This window comes from Neopelma chrysocephalum, unplaced genomic scaffold, assembly GCF_003984885.1.
Source record: "Neopelma chrysocephalum unplaced genomic scaffold, ASM398488v2 Primary Assembly neopelma1_59, whole genome shotgun sequence".
NCBI lineage: Eukaryota > Metazoa > Chordata > Aves > Passeriformes > Pipridae > Neopelma > Neopelma chrysocephalum.
This window is the reverse complement of record NW_020897714.1, coordinates 28,045,801-28,063,961: the sequence shown is the minus strand read 5'-3', so window position 1 is coordinate 28,063,961 and position 18,161 is coordinate 28,045,801. Positions and strand designations below refer to the sequence as shown.

The window sequence follows — 18,161 nt, the reverse complement described above, 5'->3', positions numbered from 1 at the left end:
TTTTGCTGGACCCTCTAAGTTGCTGTCAACTTTGCTTATACTGAACTCTTAGGAAGCCTGAAGGCTTTACACTGTGGAGATGCCTGGCCCTGGCTCAGAGGTAACTTCTTGTGCAGCCAGCATGCACCAAGCTCTGCTCGCCACGAGTAGCCAGGTCCACGCTAGCTCATACAAGACAGCACACTCACTGCCACACAGATGGTGCTTGCAGGGTGGCCAGGCTGCTGGGCTTGGCTGCTCCCTTTGCTCTGTTTAAAGTCTGTTTTCTGCTCCTCAGGGCGTCTTCCTGTTTTCCCTGATCAAGTACACACCCCTGAAATACAACAATTCCTACGAGTACCCAGCCTGGGGCTACGTGCTGGGCTGGCTGATGGCACTCTCCTCCATGGTCTGTATTCCTCTCTACGCCATCTTCATCCTCCTGAAGACCAAAGGACCGCTGAAGCAGGTACTGGGGTTGTGGTCACTGGGCACGTTGCTGTTGCTTCCCCCAGATGGCTCATGGAAGGGTCCCAGGGAAGATGCACTTGCCATACCTCTCCTGTGAGAAGGCAAGGGAGAGTGAGAGTGGCCCTTCCCCAGAATGTTCGATAGGTCTTGTTGATAATTTGGAGGGCTTGAAGTGTCTCAGCACAGCTTCCAGGGTGATCATCAAATGTCCAAAGTCTTTCATGAGGTGTTGCACCACCACGCTCAGTGCAATATATAGACATATATATGTATACATATATATATAGTATATATACAGTAGGTTGCAATTCAAACCCACTGTAAAATCAGGATCTGTTTTGCCTTTACTTCTTGTCCCTTTTATTCCTGGGTCAGGACTATGTTATTTTCAAAAAAGAAATTACCCAGAGTTATTAAAGAGGACATGCTCACAGAACTGTAAAGGTCTACCCTGTGCCATGCCCAAGCCTGTCATCTTTCACTGTAGACACCTTTGTTCTTGTCCTAGGAAAAACTGTATTTAGGAAGATGGTGTCATGGAGATGACACCTCACTTGACCCATGAAGAAAGATCTGAGTGATGTATAGTACATCTAAATTTCTACACAGTTTCTTTTCTGGTCCTTCCCCGTCCTCACTGCAGCTGGCTGGGGGTTGTGGTGGGCAGAGGGAGCAGGTGAACAGGGAATGGGAGCATCCCTGTGGCTGTGGTGTGGGTGTGATGGTCACATTGCGGGGTCGTGGAGAGGAGAACCCTGCGGTGCCAACACATCCAGGGATGGGCTGGGTGCAGGACGTTCTGGTTGGCTCGATTGTCTCAAGGAAGATGAATCTGTGCCCACAGGGGCTCTTGTTTGCTGGCTGGGTGGTGTGTCAACAGGGAGAGACAAGAGTTGTGGCAGAGCTGGCTAATTCCTATCCCAGGCTCAGGAAAAGATATAGGATAAGGCCCAGACAGGAATGGCAACAATTAAAGTCTTCTGTGAAACACTGAGAGGGGCATAAGCCATGCAGGCAGGAAGGTAGAGAAGAAGTATGAAGCTCTGAAACAGTTTCTATTTAGCTGCCTTTGACCCTATGGACTCCTGGTTGCTGTTGGCAGACATGAAGAGATTATGAGTTTGGAAGGAAGCTGGGAACTGTACAGCATGAGGAACTGCGGGTGAATCTTGTGCCAAGGTGCTGTGATATGGTTTGCTCCAAGTTCAGACCTCTAGTCCCTCCTCTTACAGCCCTCTCCTGTGCTCTGGGCTGTTTAGCAGTGATGCATCTGTCCTTTCCCTTGGCTGGTTTGAAGAGTTTGACGGGGTGGCTGACATACCTGACTCCCCACAACTCAGAGGCTTTATATGTCTAAACGAGGACGTGGAGATGTCACTGATGTAACTGCCCACGTGTCGTGCCTGCTAAACAAACAATATCTCTCACCAGTGGCAAAGTGCTTCAAGCCCTTGGACAGAAGTGCTGCTGTGAGTAGTGTTAATGCTTATTGCAGAGCACTCCTGAGGAACTGATTTGGCCCGTTTCACATGGAGGGTTTTTCTGTTTTGCCCTGGTTTAAATGATATTATTTGTAATTTCCAGGGACCCCTCAGTTACATTAGTATGAAGGAACTTCCAAAGATGTGATTTAGGTATGTGGGAAGGAATCGGCTGCTAAACCTGGGTTGATTCAGGGCAGAATCAAAGCCAGCCATGTGATACCTCCTGGAATACTTGCACCTTTTTTGAAAACAAGTTTTCCCAAAATATACCTGTTCTCTTTTTCCAGACACACCCCAGAAATGTAGTGAAATAATTTCCTGGCACAGATGCTTCCAGGAACAGTGCCTTTCAACTGAATATTGCAAAACCCTCACTGAAAGCAAGTTTGTAATTGGTAATTATGATCAGTCACTGCAACAAACTGATGCCTCTTGTTACACTTGATTGACCAAGAAACACAAATGTTGTTTCCTAATGTGTCTGATTAAGGCAGCTCAAGCTCCAAAGACTGAAAATTCACAATCAACTGCTCACAAAGCAGCTGCAGACCAAGGTCAATTTCAGAAATCATGGGGCAAATAGTTTTGAATAAGTGAACAAAATCCATGATTCTGGCAGGCACTTCACAAGGGATGGGAGCACTAAAATTAATCCAACGAGTCATGGATGAATTGGCTGCTCTGCTGGGATGCACTCTGCAAGGGAGGAGCGTGCACTGGCCTGAACAGCTTGTGATGGAAAAAGTTAGTAACTGTGAAAGCCAGTTTTCATCAGGGAAATGATACGCTCTCTCATGGAGCCTGGCAGGTAGCTGCAGGACACCGAGTGTTGCTTGGCTTTGGGAGGAGACCGGGAGCTCAGGAAGGCGTGTGACACAGGAGGGACTTCAAAAATCAGATGAGTAACACCAGAAATTCACAGCAGCTGTCCCTGTAAGCCAGGACTTTTTCCCCAAAGAGCTCGAAGATACTTGCATTTTTTAAGAATAAACTCCCCAAAGCTGTCACAACACTGCACGTGTGTGTGTGTGGAACAGCCTGTAGCACCCTGCATTGCACGGGGCTGAGGGAGCGAAGGGCAGGCAGTTGCCTCACAACCCCTGTCTTCACCATCGCAGTCTGGCTGGTTGGAAGAGGGGAGCTGGGATGGTTTGGGGGCAGGAACCAGTTTGCAGAGGGACTGCTTCACCTGGGAAATGCCACTGAGGTGGGCATCACCTACCACCCTGTTTTGAACCACAGCACTTTCTGATGATCAGACCATCCAAAAGGCTTCGCAGCTCTCACCAAAGTCAATGGCAAGCATGGCTGCTTGGTATAGGAAAAAAAAAGGCTTTATGGCGTTTTCTTCCATTGCCATAGAAAATGGCTGTGGTGCTAATTGCTGGCATCCTCCCTCACAGAACCAGGTCTGTGAGGAGTCCAGCTGAGGTTAGCCTGCTCTTCTCCCTCTCTCTTTCACAGCCATTCAGCAGGAGAGGAGCAGGGAGTTGGGAGCAGTGGCTCTCTAGATGCCTTTGCCCCCAGCAATGGTTGTGGATCACTATTGGCTGTCAGTTTGTTTATCAGCTTAATTAACAGAGATTTCCTCTCTGCAGCGGCTGATGCAGCTGATTTCCCCGGCAGAGGATCTGCCGCAGCCGAAGAAGCACGTGGCGGGGCTGTCCGAACCGATGCGCCAGGGATGGTCTCCTCCGATCCAGGAGGTGCTCAGCATCACAGAGAGAGAAACCCACTTCTAAGGCAGACTGATTTGCTCTCTCCTTCCCAAAGTGGTTTGTTTTCTCTCCCGGGCACTTCTCTTCTCTCCTTCACGTCTGAGACAGAAGCATCTGGGACACCCTCTCCTTCCAGCCAGCTGGTTGCACCCACTGGGGACAGTATTTCTTTTGACACCCTGGGGACAACTCACCCTGCCAGTAGCTGGGAAGACTGCAACATGCTTTTGTTAGAAGTGTCCTTCAGTACTGACATTGGTTTGGAAGAGAAAAGCAACATAGTAACCAAAAAAAAAAAAAAAAGAAAATAAAAGGTGCGAAAGGTGCATTCATGTTGAGAGGAGGAAAAGAAACCACAGTGGTGAGAGAGAGAGGGGAGTAAAGGTGTGAAGGAGCCAAGTGAGGGATGCAACAGCACAAAATGATGGGGTGTTAGTGCAGGAAATAAGTAAGTTGGTTCAGAAGTACATAAGAAGCTGGAGGATAACAAAGGAAAATACACTGCTAGGTCACCTTTGTATGAGGAAGAGAGGAACATATCATAGCCAATGACAAAAAGGAGGATGCAGTGTTAGTAGTTACAGCTTTAGCTTGTCACTGAAAGGGAAGAGAGTGACAGGGTGCTTGATGCAATCATAGTTGTTCACGATGGATCTCAAGGCAGTCTTAGGCTGGAAAGTGGGTGAGGAATAACTACCTAGGGGACTTGCTCTTGGTCAAAACTACACGGCCCAGTAAAAACGCATCCGAGAGTGAAACCGATGAATATTTGACAATTCTTTCAGAAAATTCATGGAGTGTAAGAAAAGTCTCAGAGCAGCTGGTAAAAAAAACAAAAGGGGGAGAAAAAGAGCTGCATCACAGCTGGGAGAAATGAGACCCTGGGGACTGCACGCCCACAAATTTAACTGCACTGCTGGGGCATTTTGTAGAGGAATTAATGAAGGAGCTGATGGGCCTGGGTCAGTGCTGCAGAGTAGCTTTGGGGTGAGGGTGGGAGAATGATTGCACTCCCTTGGCTTTGCTGCAGATGACTGCTCAGGGGACAAGGAAGGCACAATCGGGCGCAATAATCATCAGCTCAGGCAAGATAAAGCATAATTAATCAGTAAGATGGGTTCATTGGAAGCAGATTGTGTTGAATTAAAGGCTTGTCGTTGCCAGGTTAGTCAAAAATGTGAGGCGATGGCTGGGAGGAATTGTGCTTGGATGCAGGGTTTGGTGCGGTGCCAGATGACTCTGTCCTGTGGAGGCTGGGGCTGTAAAACTCCCTGTCAAATCCTGCTTGAATGCCTATCAGAATTTCACAGTCAAAACCACAAGAAAGGCCAGTGGCAGGTTCCCCCAAGAGCTTTGCTGTGGTCGAAGGTACACGCTCTGGTGCATGGCTGTGTTGCAATATTGGCGCATCCAACCACGCCAAAGAATGGCCATCAAAATGAATCACAGATGCCACAGGCTGCTTTCCCTTGTTCCAAGTAATTGCTTTTCCCTGTGCTGTGTGGAGATAAGCGACCAGCACTGAAAGTAAGCAGGGAAATCGGGCCTCATCTGTGCAATTCGGTACCTATTCCAATTGCTATGGGAACCTTATCTTTTGCAGTTTCCTGTGAGTTTAACTGGAGAATTAGCATAGGGCAATCTTTTCCCCGTTTAATTTCCTTTCCTTTAAAAACTACAAACTGTTGGTGAAATGAACACTGAAAGTCAAGTATCAGAATTTGTACCTCTCTGGGACATTATCACTTGATTGGAGATGTTTTACTGCAGAAGGAGGAGAGAGCTGGCAAATCTCATTCACGTTCTCTACAAAGGGCTGCAGCACCACATAAGACACCATTTATTTTATTTTTATTTTTTAAAGAGCTGAATGTCACACTTGCAACAGTAATTGCAGGAAGAGCTTAGCATCTAGAGGCTTGCAGTCAGGCCTCAAGGTAAGTAGTTTGGTGTTTTTTCCTCCTCCTCCCAGCAATGTTGCTCATGATTCGGTGTGGAGAGAAGTCATGGGGATGGGTTTACTTCTTTTCTGAGGCAGTTGGGCAAAACTGTAAAAATCCTATGTAGAGATAAATCGGTTTTCAGTTTTGAGCACAAATGTGGGGCTGTGTTATTGAAAATAAATACTGCATGAACTGGTTCCTCTGTTGCTGATGTATAATCTGATAGTAGCACCCACCTCTGCCAGGAAGCAGCTTATTTTAATAAAGGCAGAGGAGGTATTGCTGTCCACATTGAAAGCAATTCCAGAATTCCCAGGACCAGGAAATGAATCCAGTTTCTTTGGATGGGATTGACGGAATTTCAGGAATTTTAAGGGAAATCTCAGTGACCCAGAGTTGTTTAATTCCCTTTCCTTTAAAAACTAAAACCACTTAGATACACCCAACTGAGGAAACAAGAGAAAATCCCAATGTCTTTTGCTGTAAGATCCCCAGCACAGTTAGAGACCAAGTAATAATTTTCTAATCTTATACAAAGATCTCAGGCATTGCTGCATGCATATGACAGATCTGACAGGTCTCCATCAGCCCCTGGATTTGGACTCTTCTGGAGACCTCTGAATATGATGGGAAACTGCTCCTGTCCTGCCCACCACCAGGAATACAGTACTGAAGGGATGGTCGGGAGAGGAGGGAGGTAATTTTCTTTTCCCCTGTAATTGTTGGTAACATGCCAAGATACAATGCATTTGAAGTCCAAGAGGAAGTACAGGGTGGCCATACTGTGCTGCTCCTCCTAGGTGGAAGAAAAAGACTTTGTACAGAAGAAAGGACAGAAATCTGTCAAGCACTTAACTACCATTTTTGGGGTTTCAGTTTTTTCCTTTTCTTTTTTCCTCATTAAAAAAGGTTGTTTTAATCCCTCTCTCCAGAAAGAAAAGCCAGGGAAATAGTTTACTAAAAAAGATACCAAGACAAAAGAAAGATCTTGCATTATCCTTCTCCTTTCTTCCTTTCTTTCCTTCCTGTTATTTCTGTTTCCTCTGCTTCAACCTTTCTACCCTCCTTCCTTCAACAGTGATAGAAGGAAAAAAAAAGGAAGGAAACTTGTATTGTACAAAATTTAAAGAAAGAAAGGTAAAACAAATGACAAACAAGGCAAAAAACTTGTTAAGAGTTATTTCCTTGCTGTGTTCCTACCACTGTTTATGTACGCTCCCAGCCAGAGAAGTTATATGTGCCCTTCTGGCATGTTTCTTTTTCCCAAAGAGAAATGTGTAGTTCTTGAGCCTCTTCCCTTAGATCTTCATCTGAATAAAGGTGATTCCTGATCTGACTGAACTGCTGCCCCCTGCAACTTGGTCAGGTAGGGAGACATTGTGGTGACCTCAAATGGCCCTGGGGCTGCAGCTGACTTGTGAGTCCTTTCTATCCTGGCCCTGGAGGATGCATCCAGGCTCTGGAGGACTCTTACAGCAATTCTTGCACTTCGACCTTTGTCCAGCATCAAGATATCTTCAATTCATGTGACTCCAGCCCTCAACATAGTTTTTTGGGGGAGCAGAATTGCAGCGGCATTTCATCTTGGTTAGGGCTTGGCTCTTGAACCTTCTCCTGCCCCAGGTGACCATGGCAGCCCTCATGCAAAGGACAGTGACCTGCTGTATCTCCCAAGGAGCTGGAGATGCTGCTGTACCCTTCAGCCCTCATCTTTACTTTTTGAGTGGAGAAAAGCCATGCCCACCACAGCCCTGGCGCAGGGTTTAGCTACCAAGGATTGGAACCACAGCTCCACCCTGAGCAAAGCTCTTGATTTGCCCTTGACCCTGTGCAAGTATTGCAGCTTGCCAAGGACCAGGAGAGGACAAAGAGCAATAGGGACTAAGCTGGAGGAAAAAGGGCATTTTTGCTTAGAAGTATAGACTGACTTCTCAAGTTGTGTTTGTGTTGTGTGAGTTATGGGTGTTCTGCAGCAGCTGTGTGGTTTGTGCTGGAACCTGGGGACTTCCCTGAGTTTTGCTTCCCTGGTGTGTGGCAAGAGGGGTTTGCTAAGATGCTTTCCCCATCTTGAAGGTAGGTGGGTCTTGCACATGTAGAAATAAGAGATGTGCAAAGTGACTTGAGTGCACAGCAAACGAGGGCCAGGAAAGAGACAGTGGGCAGTCATGCAGGTATAGAACATGTCAGGTCTTCTTGAGGTCCTTTGCTTTATTAGGTTACATGTGCTTATGTACTGTAACATCTTACTAGTTAGCTAAGTCATGTTTGAACAGAGTAAGAGGGGAGTAATATTTATCAAAGGATGAGATAAAATTATACATGCTGTCAAAAAGTAAGAATTAAAATTTAAGACTTGAGAGGCTGAGTAGATGTGCATATGCTGCTATCCAGTTCCCTATGCAGGGCTGCAGGGAAGGACTGGGGCATTAAAGTGAAAGTCTTTATTCTTGAACCTCTTGCTGGGGCCAAGGGAAGAGAAGAAATGTCTCTAACAGTGCTTGAGGTGGCAGTGGGGAGATTGTTTTGCTTTGTGTTGTTTTTAAACTCAGAATAAGCCCTCCCTCCTCAACTGCTTTTGGAGCACGATCCTGGGTCTGTTTTGAATCCCTGACCCACGACTGCGAAGGGGGACATGTATTTTCAGAGCTGTCTGTTCCAGTTTGTCAAGCTTGAGCTTGGAAAGCTCTGTGGAAAGGAAAGGGATTCCCAGGGAGAAATGCTTTCTATGTCTGTGCAAAGCCAGTTGTGGGCAATTCCATCCTGTCTTGCTTTTGGTGACATGCCAAGACCATTCTGTGAAATGGCCTTTTGATTTTTTTTCTCCTGTTTCGGTGGTGGTGGTTGTTGTTGTTGTTTTTTTACAGGCAGTAGAATCGTTTCCTGCCCAGCCTGGGTTACAGCCAGGATGGGGAGCTCTATCCCGCTAGCTGACTGGGAGGGCTGCTCCGGACTGGAGGCGTGCTCTCACTGGATCATTATTTGCCAGTGGCCACTAAACTTTTCCAAAACATGCTTTATCGAGTGTGCAGTTTTTGTTGTACCATGGTGTAGATAGTGGTCTCTGGAGAAAGATGAGAGATTACAGGCCATCTGGTGCCTTTCTTGACCTCGTATTTTCAACAGGAGATGAAATAAGCTTCTTTTACTCATGGAGGAATAAACCCACCCCCAATCATAAAAGCAACCTGTCACTTTCCCATACCCTGGAGGAGGGCCACTGCCATGTTGTGCAGCATGAACTTGCCTCCCCACACTCTAGCTTTGAGGGGAGGATGACCTGAGAGCTGTAGCCCGGTGTTTCTTGATCAGGCTCTCCAGAAGCAGACGTGCTGCAAGCAGCACACAAGGGGGCCCAGGAGCTGCTGAAGAGAAATCCCACCAGTGGCAAGGTACAGCAGTATAAATCAGTAACCCTGGGTTAGCCTCTGGGTTAGCTGGGGTGGTGGGAGGCAGTCCGGCAATGGGAACTGGCCTGGTGCTGAGGCTTAATCTCATAACTTTGGGGAAAACGTACCTTGGCAGTGTTAGTTTTCTGTGCTATGCTTTTGGATGAGGTATGAATACCCCAGACAGGCCAGGTGGGTGTGGCTCCCCTTGCACTGGTGTGATATATATACTAGTTGTGTAACAGGGTGGAATTCTCTCTCCTGTGCCCCATGCAATCCTGTCCCATGTGTGTTTGTCTCCCATCACCAGCATTGGGCTCTCCCACTCCAAAAGGCTTTTGCAAGGCTCAGCTTTCCAACTCGTTTACACCTTACCTCAAGCATAAGCTGCCAGCCAAGTCAGACAGAAGACCAGGAGCAGCTTCTAGTCCTCCTGACCCATAAACCTCCTTGTCCAGGAGCCCAAGCGTGGGAGTGTGTGTCTCCACATGGGTGAGCAGTGTGGTCAGACACACTTAGTTCTTTTCAGAGCCTGTGGGCAGAGGATATTTGAATACTTTCAGAACATATTGATTTTACAGCAATAAGTTGGGAAAATACTCGGAATTAATTTTCTTTTTTGTTGTTTTTTTTTTTTTTTAATGAATTACCTGCCACAGCTCACACTTAAAAGATCCAGCTTTTAGAAGTAACAACAGTGGTAGTGGATCAAGGGTTGGACTTGATGATCTTGGAGGTCCCTTCCAACCCTGCTGATTCTATGATTCTATTCTATGATTCTATGATTTCATGCCTTAAAATTTTACATTATTTTCAGTAAGACACCCAGCCCAGCCTCTTTTGCAGTTCAAGACATGGGGTGGCATTTCCCTTGCATTTGGGGGTTGTCAAGCTCAGTCCTACTTTCTTGCTTCCCTTGTCTCCTGGCAGTTGGAGCTGGGCAGCTGGGAGTAGGGCAGGAGGATGCCGACCTGCATCATTACTTCTGGGGGGTCTCTCCAAGCAGTTGCAATGGCCTATGGTCAGGTGAGGCAGCAGCAAAACCTTTGCTGTTTGGTCTTTGTGCACCGGTGAGATTTCAGGTGAAGAAGAAAAAGGCAAAAGGGATCGGTCCCTTTTGGAAAGTTATAGATGCTGACCTGAGATGTTCCAGATCTCCACATGGGGGGGTGTGTGTGTATTATGGCATCTGGGGGAATTATGCTTTGGTAGATTTTGTCTTAATTACACCACTTCTGTGATGTTGTGACAGAGGCCGGTGAGTAAATGCGTGGCTGCTGACGTTTTGAGTTTGTGAGCTTCTGGACTTCAACTATAAGTGGAGGTAACTTGTAATCTTGGTAAAACTTTCCAAAACTTCTTCCCTCTCTAGAAGGAAGGGAAGGGTGTTTTACTGTGGGCAGAACTGTGAGCAGCACCTTCTGGCTGTTCTGTCCAAAGTCCCTCAGGCAGGCTGACGTAAGACACATCGAACGATGGCAAAGCAATTTCCCACTGTCCGATCCTATCGATAGGAGCGATTTCCCTGGAGGGGGTGAAACTCAATTGCTGCAAACAAGGGCTAGTTCTGGTTGTGTGCATCACATGGGCAAGCAGCAGCATGGCTGCAGGCTGGAGACATTTTCCCTCTCGGTGCAAGCACCGTCGCTTCCTATGTGGTGATAAATGAGGTTGCACCTGCGTGGCACTTCACAGAGGAGCCAGGCCTTTGCTCTTCCTTCTCCTTTGGTCCCCAAGGCCCATGTACTTATCATGATGGAGCACCTGTGGTGGGCAGTGGTTGTGCTGCCTCTGTTGGTAATGTGCCCTGGTTTGCATCTCATATCCAAATCTGTCCTATTTTTCCTCCACATCTATCACTTTTTTCCCCCCACTCCTGTGCTTTTGAGGTCAAACAGCTGTGCAATAAGGCTTCTCCCTGTAGGAAAGCATTGCCATACAATTGTACTGGGAAGTGGCATAAGCTGCATCAGTATAACTGTACTTATGCTGATTTAAAGTGTCTACCTCAGAGCTTTTATCAACATAAGCCTCTTAATAAAGAGGGAAAAAAATCACATGAGCTACACCAATGATGTAACTAGACCTAAGGGCACACTGACTTTAAAGTTAGGTTGGTTTAACAGAGTATGTGATTTCAGTTAAATCTTCCAGAGTATGTGATGATGCTTCTATTTATGTTCCATTCACACTAATTTTAATTTACATTAAGTCCATCAGGATCAAGTTTGAGCTAAGTTGAACACCATGTTACTTTTCACACTCTTTTTGATGGATTAGAAGCAACAGAGCTAAATCTTCCCAGTCCCTTGTGACAGCAGTTTCACTGACTGAAAGATGATCAGGTTTTTTAGCTCCATTTATCAAAACACTCTGCAGATACAGGCCCACTTTCATCAACGTGACTATGTCCACTTATTACCCAAATGGTCTTTAAACTGGAATAATCATTTCAAAGCGGGCTGCTCTGGTCTAATTTAGCCTAATTTGTTTTGATTTAGATGGGCAACACTGGTTAGTTATGGGTAGGCAAGACCTAAGGGAACACCCTGCAGTGGGTAGGTACTGCTGTTACACAAGTCCTACCAGAAGTCCTTTTGCCTGCAGAAATCCCATGATTGGTGTCCGTAATGTCACTTGCTTCTGATTCCCAGGGCCTTGTGCTCCTTGTTGGTGTGCTGGGCAGGAGGTGCATATCACAGGGACACTGGACACCCAGATTCACTCAGATACTCCTGTGGCAGGGAAGACAGCTGGGAAGATGGGGGCAAGAGGAGACTGCCACACTTAGAATTTGCTCCCAAATTCCACCATGGACACCAGTGGTGCATGGCCTCTGGGGCCACCTGGGAACGTCAGTGTCCCTGTGCCACCTGGACCCCAGGCATTCTTGCACTCTGGGTTCTCTGGCCTTCAGAGCACCTCTGGAGAAAGCTGGAAGCCCACAGAAAGGTGCCTTATTCTCACCAGTGCTTTGAGACCAACCAGCAATCAGCTCGAGAGCTCTTCGGCAACTGCCGCAGGTGAGCGCTGGTAATTAAACCTCATACCTTGGAAGGGCAGCTCAGGTCTGGTTTGCCCAGCAGGAAACTGAGTCTGTGTCACGGTGATATGCTGTAGGTGTCAGCCCCATCAGAGGACGGGGCTGGGCTACCCACAGGTGTGGGCCATCCTCAAGCACCACCTCCAGCTGTGCTGCGGCTGGGGAAGCAGACGTGAGGGTGCAGAGGGCTCAGCTTTCACTGTGCTTCAGCTGTTGACAGAAGCCCCAGACGTGCTACGCTGTGTGTAGCAGTGTGTTTCTCTTCTCTCAGAAACTTCCACATGTACAGCCCTATTTATTTCAATCAAATGGAAAAAATGGTCATGCAGCTAGTAGAATTCTAGCCACATGAACTGGTGGTACAGGCTCTTAATTGAAAGAAAGAGTAGGGAAAATGCCATTATGACCCCTTTGAATGCATGGATTTTATTTTAGTGGCGCTTTCTTTCTCTTCTGCCTAATATCCCCTCTTCTCCCAAGACTTGTCAGATTGATCTTCTTCATTTTGTGCTGGGGGACCCTTGGTCCTTCAGGTCTTGCTTGCTGACTGAAAGGTCAGTGCTGATAAATATTTAGCAGAGGAAGTTTTTCTCCCAGGTGTTTCTCAACCACATGAGTTATGGTGAGGTGCACAGGACAAACAACAGAAAAAACACTGAGCTTAACAGAACTTGGCTGTTTCACCGTTGACAAAGTCTTACTGCCAGTATATCCAGTGACATTATCTCACTAGTTCTCTCTGTCTCCAGAGTATTCCAGTGGAAAAAGATGAATAGGTGAGCCCTGAACAGAAGTGCTCCAACCCAATCTATTTTTCCTTTGCAGGTCACTTTTAATCTCCTCAAGGGGTGGTAATTCCTTTTCTTTTCTTGTATTTATTTTCAGCTTTGTTCTTGCCATATTTCTTTTACATTTTTTATTCCTTCACCATGTTCTGTTTTGTTTGTGCTGCTGGCAGCAGGAGTGATTTAAAAATGCCCAGTCTTTGAAATAAGTCATCTCCTGATGAAATTGCTCCCAAGGGCTCCTAGCAGCTGCAGGGGCAAGCGGCATAAATGTAGATTTAATACCAGTGGCTGAAGGTAATTGTAAATAAAAGTACTATCTGTGAAAAGTATTGGACAAGTTTCCAGGGAAAGGATATTTCATAGAAGCTGTGTGCCCCAGCAACATGGCTGGCAGCCTGTGGAGGGCTATAAATGTGTGGGGCAAGACCTTTCCCTATGCCATAGGACTGGCTCATCCCAACTTGACTGGGAGTGATTACACAAGATCAGGAGAAGCTGAATTTCTTTCCTAGGGAGAAGAGGCCAGTCAGGCTGGCAGGTGACCGTGTTACTGGATATTAATAGTCCAGCCACTATTAATGGCAAAGCAACCCGAGACCCCACCAGAGGAGTCTTCAACGGGCCCCCTGTGTTGGGAGTCATGTAGAGCACCTGTGGGTGGAAGTCAGCAGGATTGAGCACAAGGAATTGTCCTGCTTTTCCTATCCTGGTCTTACACATTTTCCCTGTCTATTCCCTACTGACCACTATTTGAGGGAGGATGGGTTGGGTGGCAGGAGTCAGACCAGACCTGAGCTTTGAGCCGGCTCAGGGAGGAAGGAGGCTGGCCAGCTTGGCCCCTACTGCAGGTTGGTGGGATTGCTGAGGTTGCAAAGGAGAAGACCATCCCTTAGACTGGGCCCAAAAAAGCAGAGGAGAAGACCAGGCCTTGGACTGGGCTCGAAAAAGCAATGTCTGAGAGCCCTGCTGTGCTGACCATCTTTGCTTCCCTTTGGAGGTGGTGGACTTAGTGGGCTTAGTCAGGGCCAGGCAGCCTTGTATCTCATAACAGCCCTTTTCAATGAGTGCAGCCCTATTCCTCTTTGCAAATTATCCTCAAGTGATTATACTGCTACTTATTTTGCAATGATCGTGTTAATGATTTTTGCAAATGAATTTTAAACCAAGAGATGTCTAGCCTGATTATTTGGCTGCTTTCACCACTGTCATCATGTCCAATAGCTGTTATTCAGAAAACACTCTTTGTACTTATGTTTACTCACACAGATTATATGGTGGGGTTGGGCTCTTTTGCTGGATGCTTCCCAAGCAACCAAAAGCTTTGGAGGTGGCAGCCCAAACGCTTCAAATGCAAATACTGAAGCCAGCGAGTATTTTTCTGAGTACCTGCCAAGATCCCGTTTTCTGAGAACACACTGGTGAATCAAAATTTAGTTTCGTGAATGTTTATGGACAATAACCAAGAGAGCAGCTCCAAATACCATCTTTTCAAACAAATTCTGTTTCTCTTCTAAGGCATGTTCCGAAATCCATTTGGGCTCACCAGTCCATGTCTAGTTCTTGCCAAGTATGAAATATCCATGGAGTCTCTTCTTTTCTTGGTCACACTTCCTTTTCTTCTGGAAAAGAAGGTGATGCTCAGACTGATGCTGAGAGACATTCTTGCTCTCCAATGCCTTTGATACTCACTGCCTGCTTCTGCCTCTAACTCGCACAACAAATGCGATACAGAAAAGACTCATTGCTTTTAAATTCAGTTTTTATCCCTTCAGCAGAAATGGCTACTTTCTGGCCTGTTTTCTCCCAAGAGCAGAAGTGCATGAGGTGGGGTGATGGTTTGCTGTGCTTCCAGTAAAGCATGTGCTTCCTATGGTAACTGGTGTTTCCAGTTGACCCACTGCAATTCTCAGGTGTTCCTCAGCCTGGACTGTGTGGAGAACTGTGAAGAACACATATAACAGACTGATTTCCTCAGGCCTGAGATCTGCACCTACCCTGCAAGCAAACTGCTGCTGCCTCTCCCTGTCTTTTTATTTTAGGAGGTGTCACATCAGCAATTGGGCTTGAGGAGAGACTGAAGACCAAGAGGGAACAGTGATGGATGGGCTAATGCCAGGCTCAGAAAACTGTGAGTTACAATATCTTGGTACCTGAAGTTTCATTAATTTTGACAAAAGGAGGCCAGGGTCTTTGCTTCTGGCTCCTCACTGAAACTACCTGCAGGTACCAGCTCTAATTTGGTTGGCTTGGCCAAAGAAAATCTAATCGTTAACAGTATTACATTCAGAAAGCCCTTTCCTGGCTTGGGCCCTGTGGCAACTGCAAAGAAAGCTGGGCGGGCAAGAGGGAGCTGAGCCTCCTGCCTGGTCCAGCACATCCAGGGCTGTGCCTGCACACTTCCCATGGCACAGGGGAGGCATACCTCTGCCAGTTCTGCTTTCACCAAGAGTTGTGATTCAGAGAAGCACAGAATGGTTTGGATTGAAAGGGATCTTAGTTCTAACGTCCAGTTCCAACCCCCCTGCCACAGAAAAAGCTCTCCAGGTTTGGGGCTTGATCTTGCTCCTGCAGGATTCATCTGGCAGCAATTCCAGCAGTGCTCCATGGCACAACAGGCAGTAATGATTTCCCTGTTCTGCAATACATGCTCCCTGCCCATGCAGTTCTGGCCGGTGCAGGCTGTGCTCACTTTCAGAGATACAGAATGAGGTATCCGGGGGGCAAGGTCAGCACAACATTTTCACTGGCTGTTTTTTTATCCCAGACAAGAGTCTAAAGGAAAGATTTCTGAGATAGATGTAGTTTACTTCTCTTTTGACTTTATTGCTGATAAATAAGAGGTTCTCAAGCTCACAGAATGGTGTGAGGGACACGGGCTCCTTGGAAGAGGAGAGGGATCAGGGTGCTCTGTAAGACCCACTCTCAGAAGGGAATACCACTCACTGCATTTGCTTCAGCTCAGAGAGGATGCCTGTTTGTCAGGATGCCTCCAGACTGTGTGCGATCCTCCCACTCAGCTCTCAACCCCCCCCTTGGGTTTACCCAGTAAAAACAGTTTCCTTTCTCCATTTTCCCTCTCTCCAGCCTTGCCAACCTTCCTGGCACCACTGTCTTTCTCCTTTAATGGCCAAAATAACCTGATGGGAGTCTTACTGCCTCATCTATGTTCCTCCAGGGACCACTTAGCCTGAAATGCGTTCCTTAAACATGGCCTCTTGGCAAGATATTAGCACAGATGTAGATGGGACCATGAGCAGCAACCTCAACAAAGCTGTAAGGCAGCATGTTTTCCCTCCCATCCGTATGAGTTAAGGGCTTTGGCAGATGAACTCTGCTAGATTTAGCTGTCGTGGGTTATGGTGTGATTGCCTGCTCTAAGGGGACAGGGGGGACCTTTAAAGAATGTGAGTTTTAATAACAAGGAATAAAAAGTGTGGTATTGCCACGGTACCCTCAGCCCACCTGAGCGCCCAGGGAGCTGGTGCAATGTCACGAGTGGGGTGAAACAAGCCTTTGTACACATGTGTGGGGGTATGGGAGGAATCCAGGTCACCATGTTGTCTCCGCAGCACTGAAAGCCGCTAAATGTACTTGTCCTTAATTTAAGTATCCCTAGCTCTGCTTTCACACAAAGACAGGAGCAGGTGAAGTGCAAAGGTGTTGTTTTTGCTGGTGATCTCTGGGGAGAACTGTACTTCGATTCACTTGGGCTCCTTCCCCTGCCCCTCTGTCAATGCTGCCCCTAATGAGACAGAGCTGGCAGCTCCCACGTGTTGCTTTTGAGAGCAACTTCTCTGTACGCCCAGTGGATGCACATTGTCTTGGACCCCAGAAAGAAAAAGGAAAGGGAAATAAAGGTCCCACACAACCCCTTTTAGAGACAATGACAGGAACACACCAAAAAACTGGTCATTCACATGTGGCTCCTTTCCTTGGCTGATGTATGGTACCTGACACTTCAAATGAGAAGTATCCCTCTTCCTGTGGCTGCCCCCTCCACCCCAGAAGCCTGACCCACAGCCAGTAATGCACCTGACCAGTGACACCACAGTGTCCTTTGCGGCTATACCTCCTAAACCCTGCCTGCCCTGTTCCCCCTTCCCAGGGCCACACTGTTGCAAGCCTGGCCCTGTGCAAGGGCTGTGTTGGGCAGGGCTGTGTGAAAGCAGGAGAAGCTCATGGACAGAGAGACCCAACCTTCCTTCCTCTGCATCCTCAGTGTGGATGCAGCCAGCTCTGCTTGCAGAGAACGGTGGAGACACTGTCCAAATACAAACATAGACGGCAAGAGATGTGCACAGCACCTGCAGCACAGCCTCTTATGTACTGCTGCAGCCATCCTTGCGGGACCTGCTGCAGCAACATGGGTGCAACCAACTCCTTGTAACCCACTCACCTGCTGACTCCCCCTTTCTTTGGCTCCAAGCCCTTTGTCCGTGCTTCTGCCCTCCCTCCTGCCCATGCCCTTGGAGCCTGTGTGATTTTCCAGTGGCTGTGGGTCCCCCGCCCCCCCACCCGCGACATGCAGGGTGTTGATTTGACTGGACGTGAGCTCAAAGCTCATTAAGGGCTCGTCGATATGGGCACTGAGGAGCTGCGTGGGGTGAGGCAGGGGGAGAAGGGCCCTGCGGCAGGAGGGGCTCATAGCTCCGCTCTGCGCGTGGGAGCAGGTCAGTGTGGGCATCCCTGGGCTGGTGTCTCCGGGAACAGCTCCACGCACCCCAAGGACCCACCACTGGCTGGCATCGTGAGGACACTGGGACACCACTGGGACAGCAGTGTCTGGTCTTGGAGGTATGAGCACTGGGGTCATTGAAGGGAACATTGCAGCAGTGGTGGGGATGCCCATATGAGCATCCCTGGGGAAGAGCTGCTACTGGTGCTGGGCTCTCTTTCAGCCGTGCTGAGTTGGATAGGGCTGAGGGGTGCAGCACCCTGGGGACAAGGCAGGATGCACGATGGCTTCTGCCTCCCAAAAGATGCTGGAAAGGTGAGGAAATGGGAGCTGCCTGCCTGGCGCTCAGCTGGGGCAGTGTGAGGTGGGTATGGTGCCCAAAGCAGGAGCAGGTGTTGTCTGTGCTTCACCCACAGCTGCACCACTGTTATGCCTAAATTTCTTCTGTCAGTTGCCATTGCCATTGCAATGTCCCCTTGGTCAAAGACACCAGTTGCTGGGAAGGCAGCATTTTTTCCATCTGTCACTACCATGCAGAGCTAACTGGATTCCCCTTGGTGTTAACAGGCAGGTGTAGCAACCAATCTCCAAAACCTCCTTACTATGAGCAAAATGCCAGTCTGGGGAGGCTGTTTCTGCTGCAATGGAGAAGTGGGGCAGGAGCCATCAATCCC

The 18,161-nt window shown here is 47.8% G+C and overlaps 2 protein-coding genes across 8 annotated transcripts in view; both read left to right on the top strand.

Annotated features, from left to right (window-relative positions):
- The window catches only part of SLC6A12 (solute carrier family 6 member 12), a 41,413-nt gene extending 35,621 nt beyond the window's left edge, over positions 1-5,792 (top strand). For 6 of the 7 annotated variants that reach the window (XM_027680661.1, XM_027680658.1, XM_027680664.1 and 3 more), the window contains 2 exons: positions 278-448; positions 3,533-3,676. In XM_027680661.1, the coding sequence (XP_027536462.1) occupies positions 278-448; positions 3,533-3,676 (315 nt within the window). Of the gene's footprint in view, positions 1-277; positions 449-3,532 lie in introns of all 7 variants that reach the window. The other variant, XM_027680659.1, reaches the window with a different exon arrangement.
- Positions 5,793-14,018: 8,226 nt separating this feature from the next.
- LOC113965770 (sodium- and chloride-dependent GABA transporter 1-like) overlaps positions 14,019-18,161 on the top strand; it is a 35,669-nt gene continuing 31,526 nt past the window's right edge. Inside the window, exon 1 of the mRNA XM_027679613.1 lies at positions 14,019-14,940. The gene's annotated coding sequence lies outside the window, so the exon portion shown is untranslated. The remainder of the gene's footprint in view (positions 14,941-18,161) is intronic.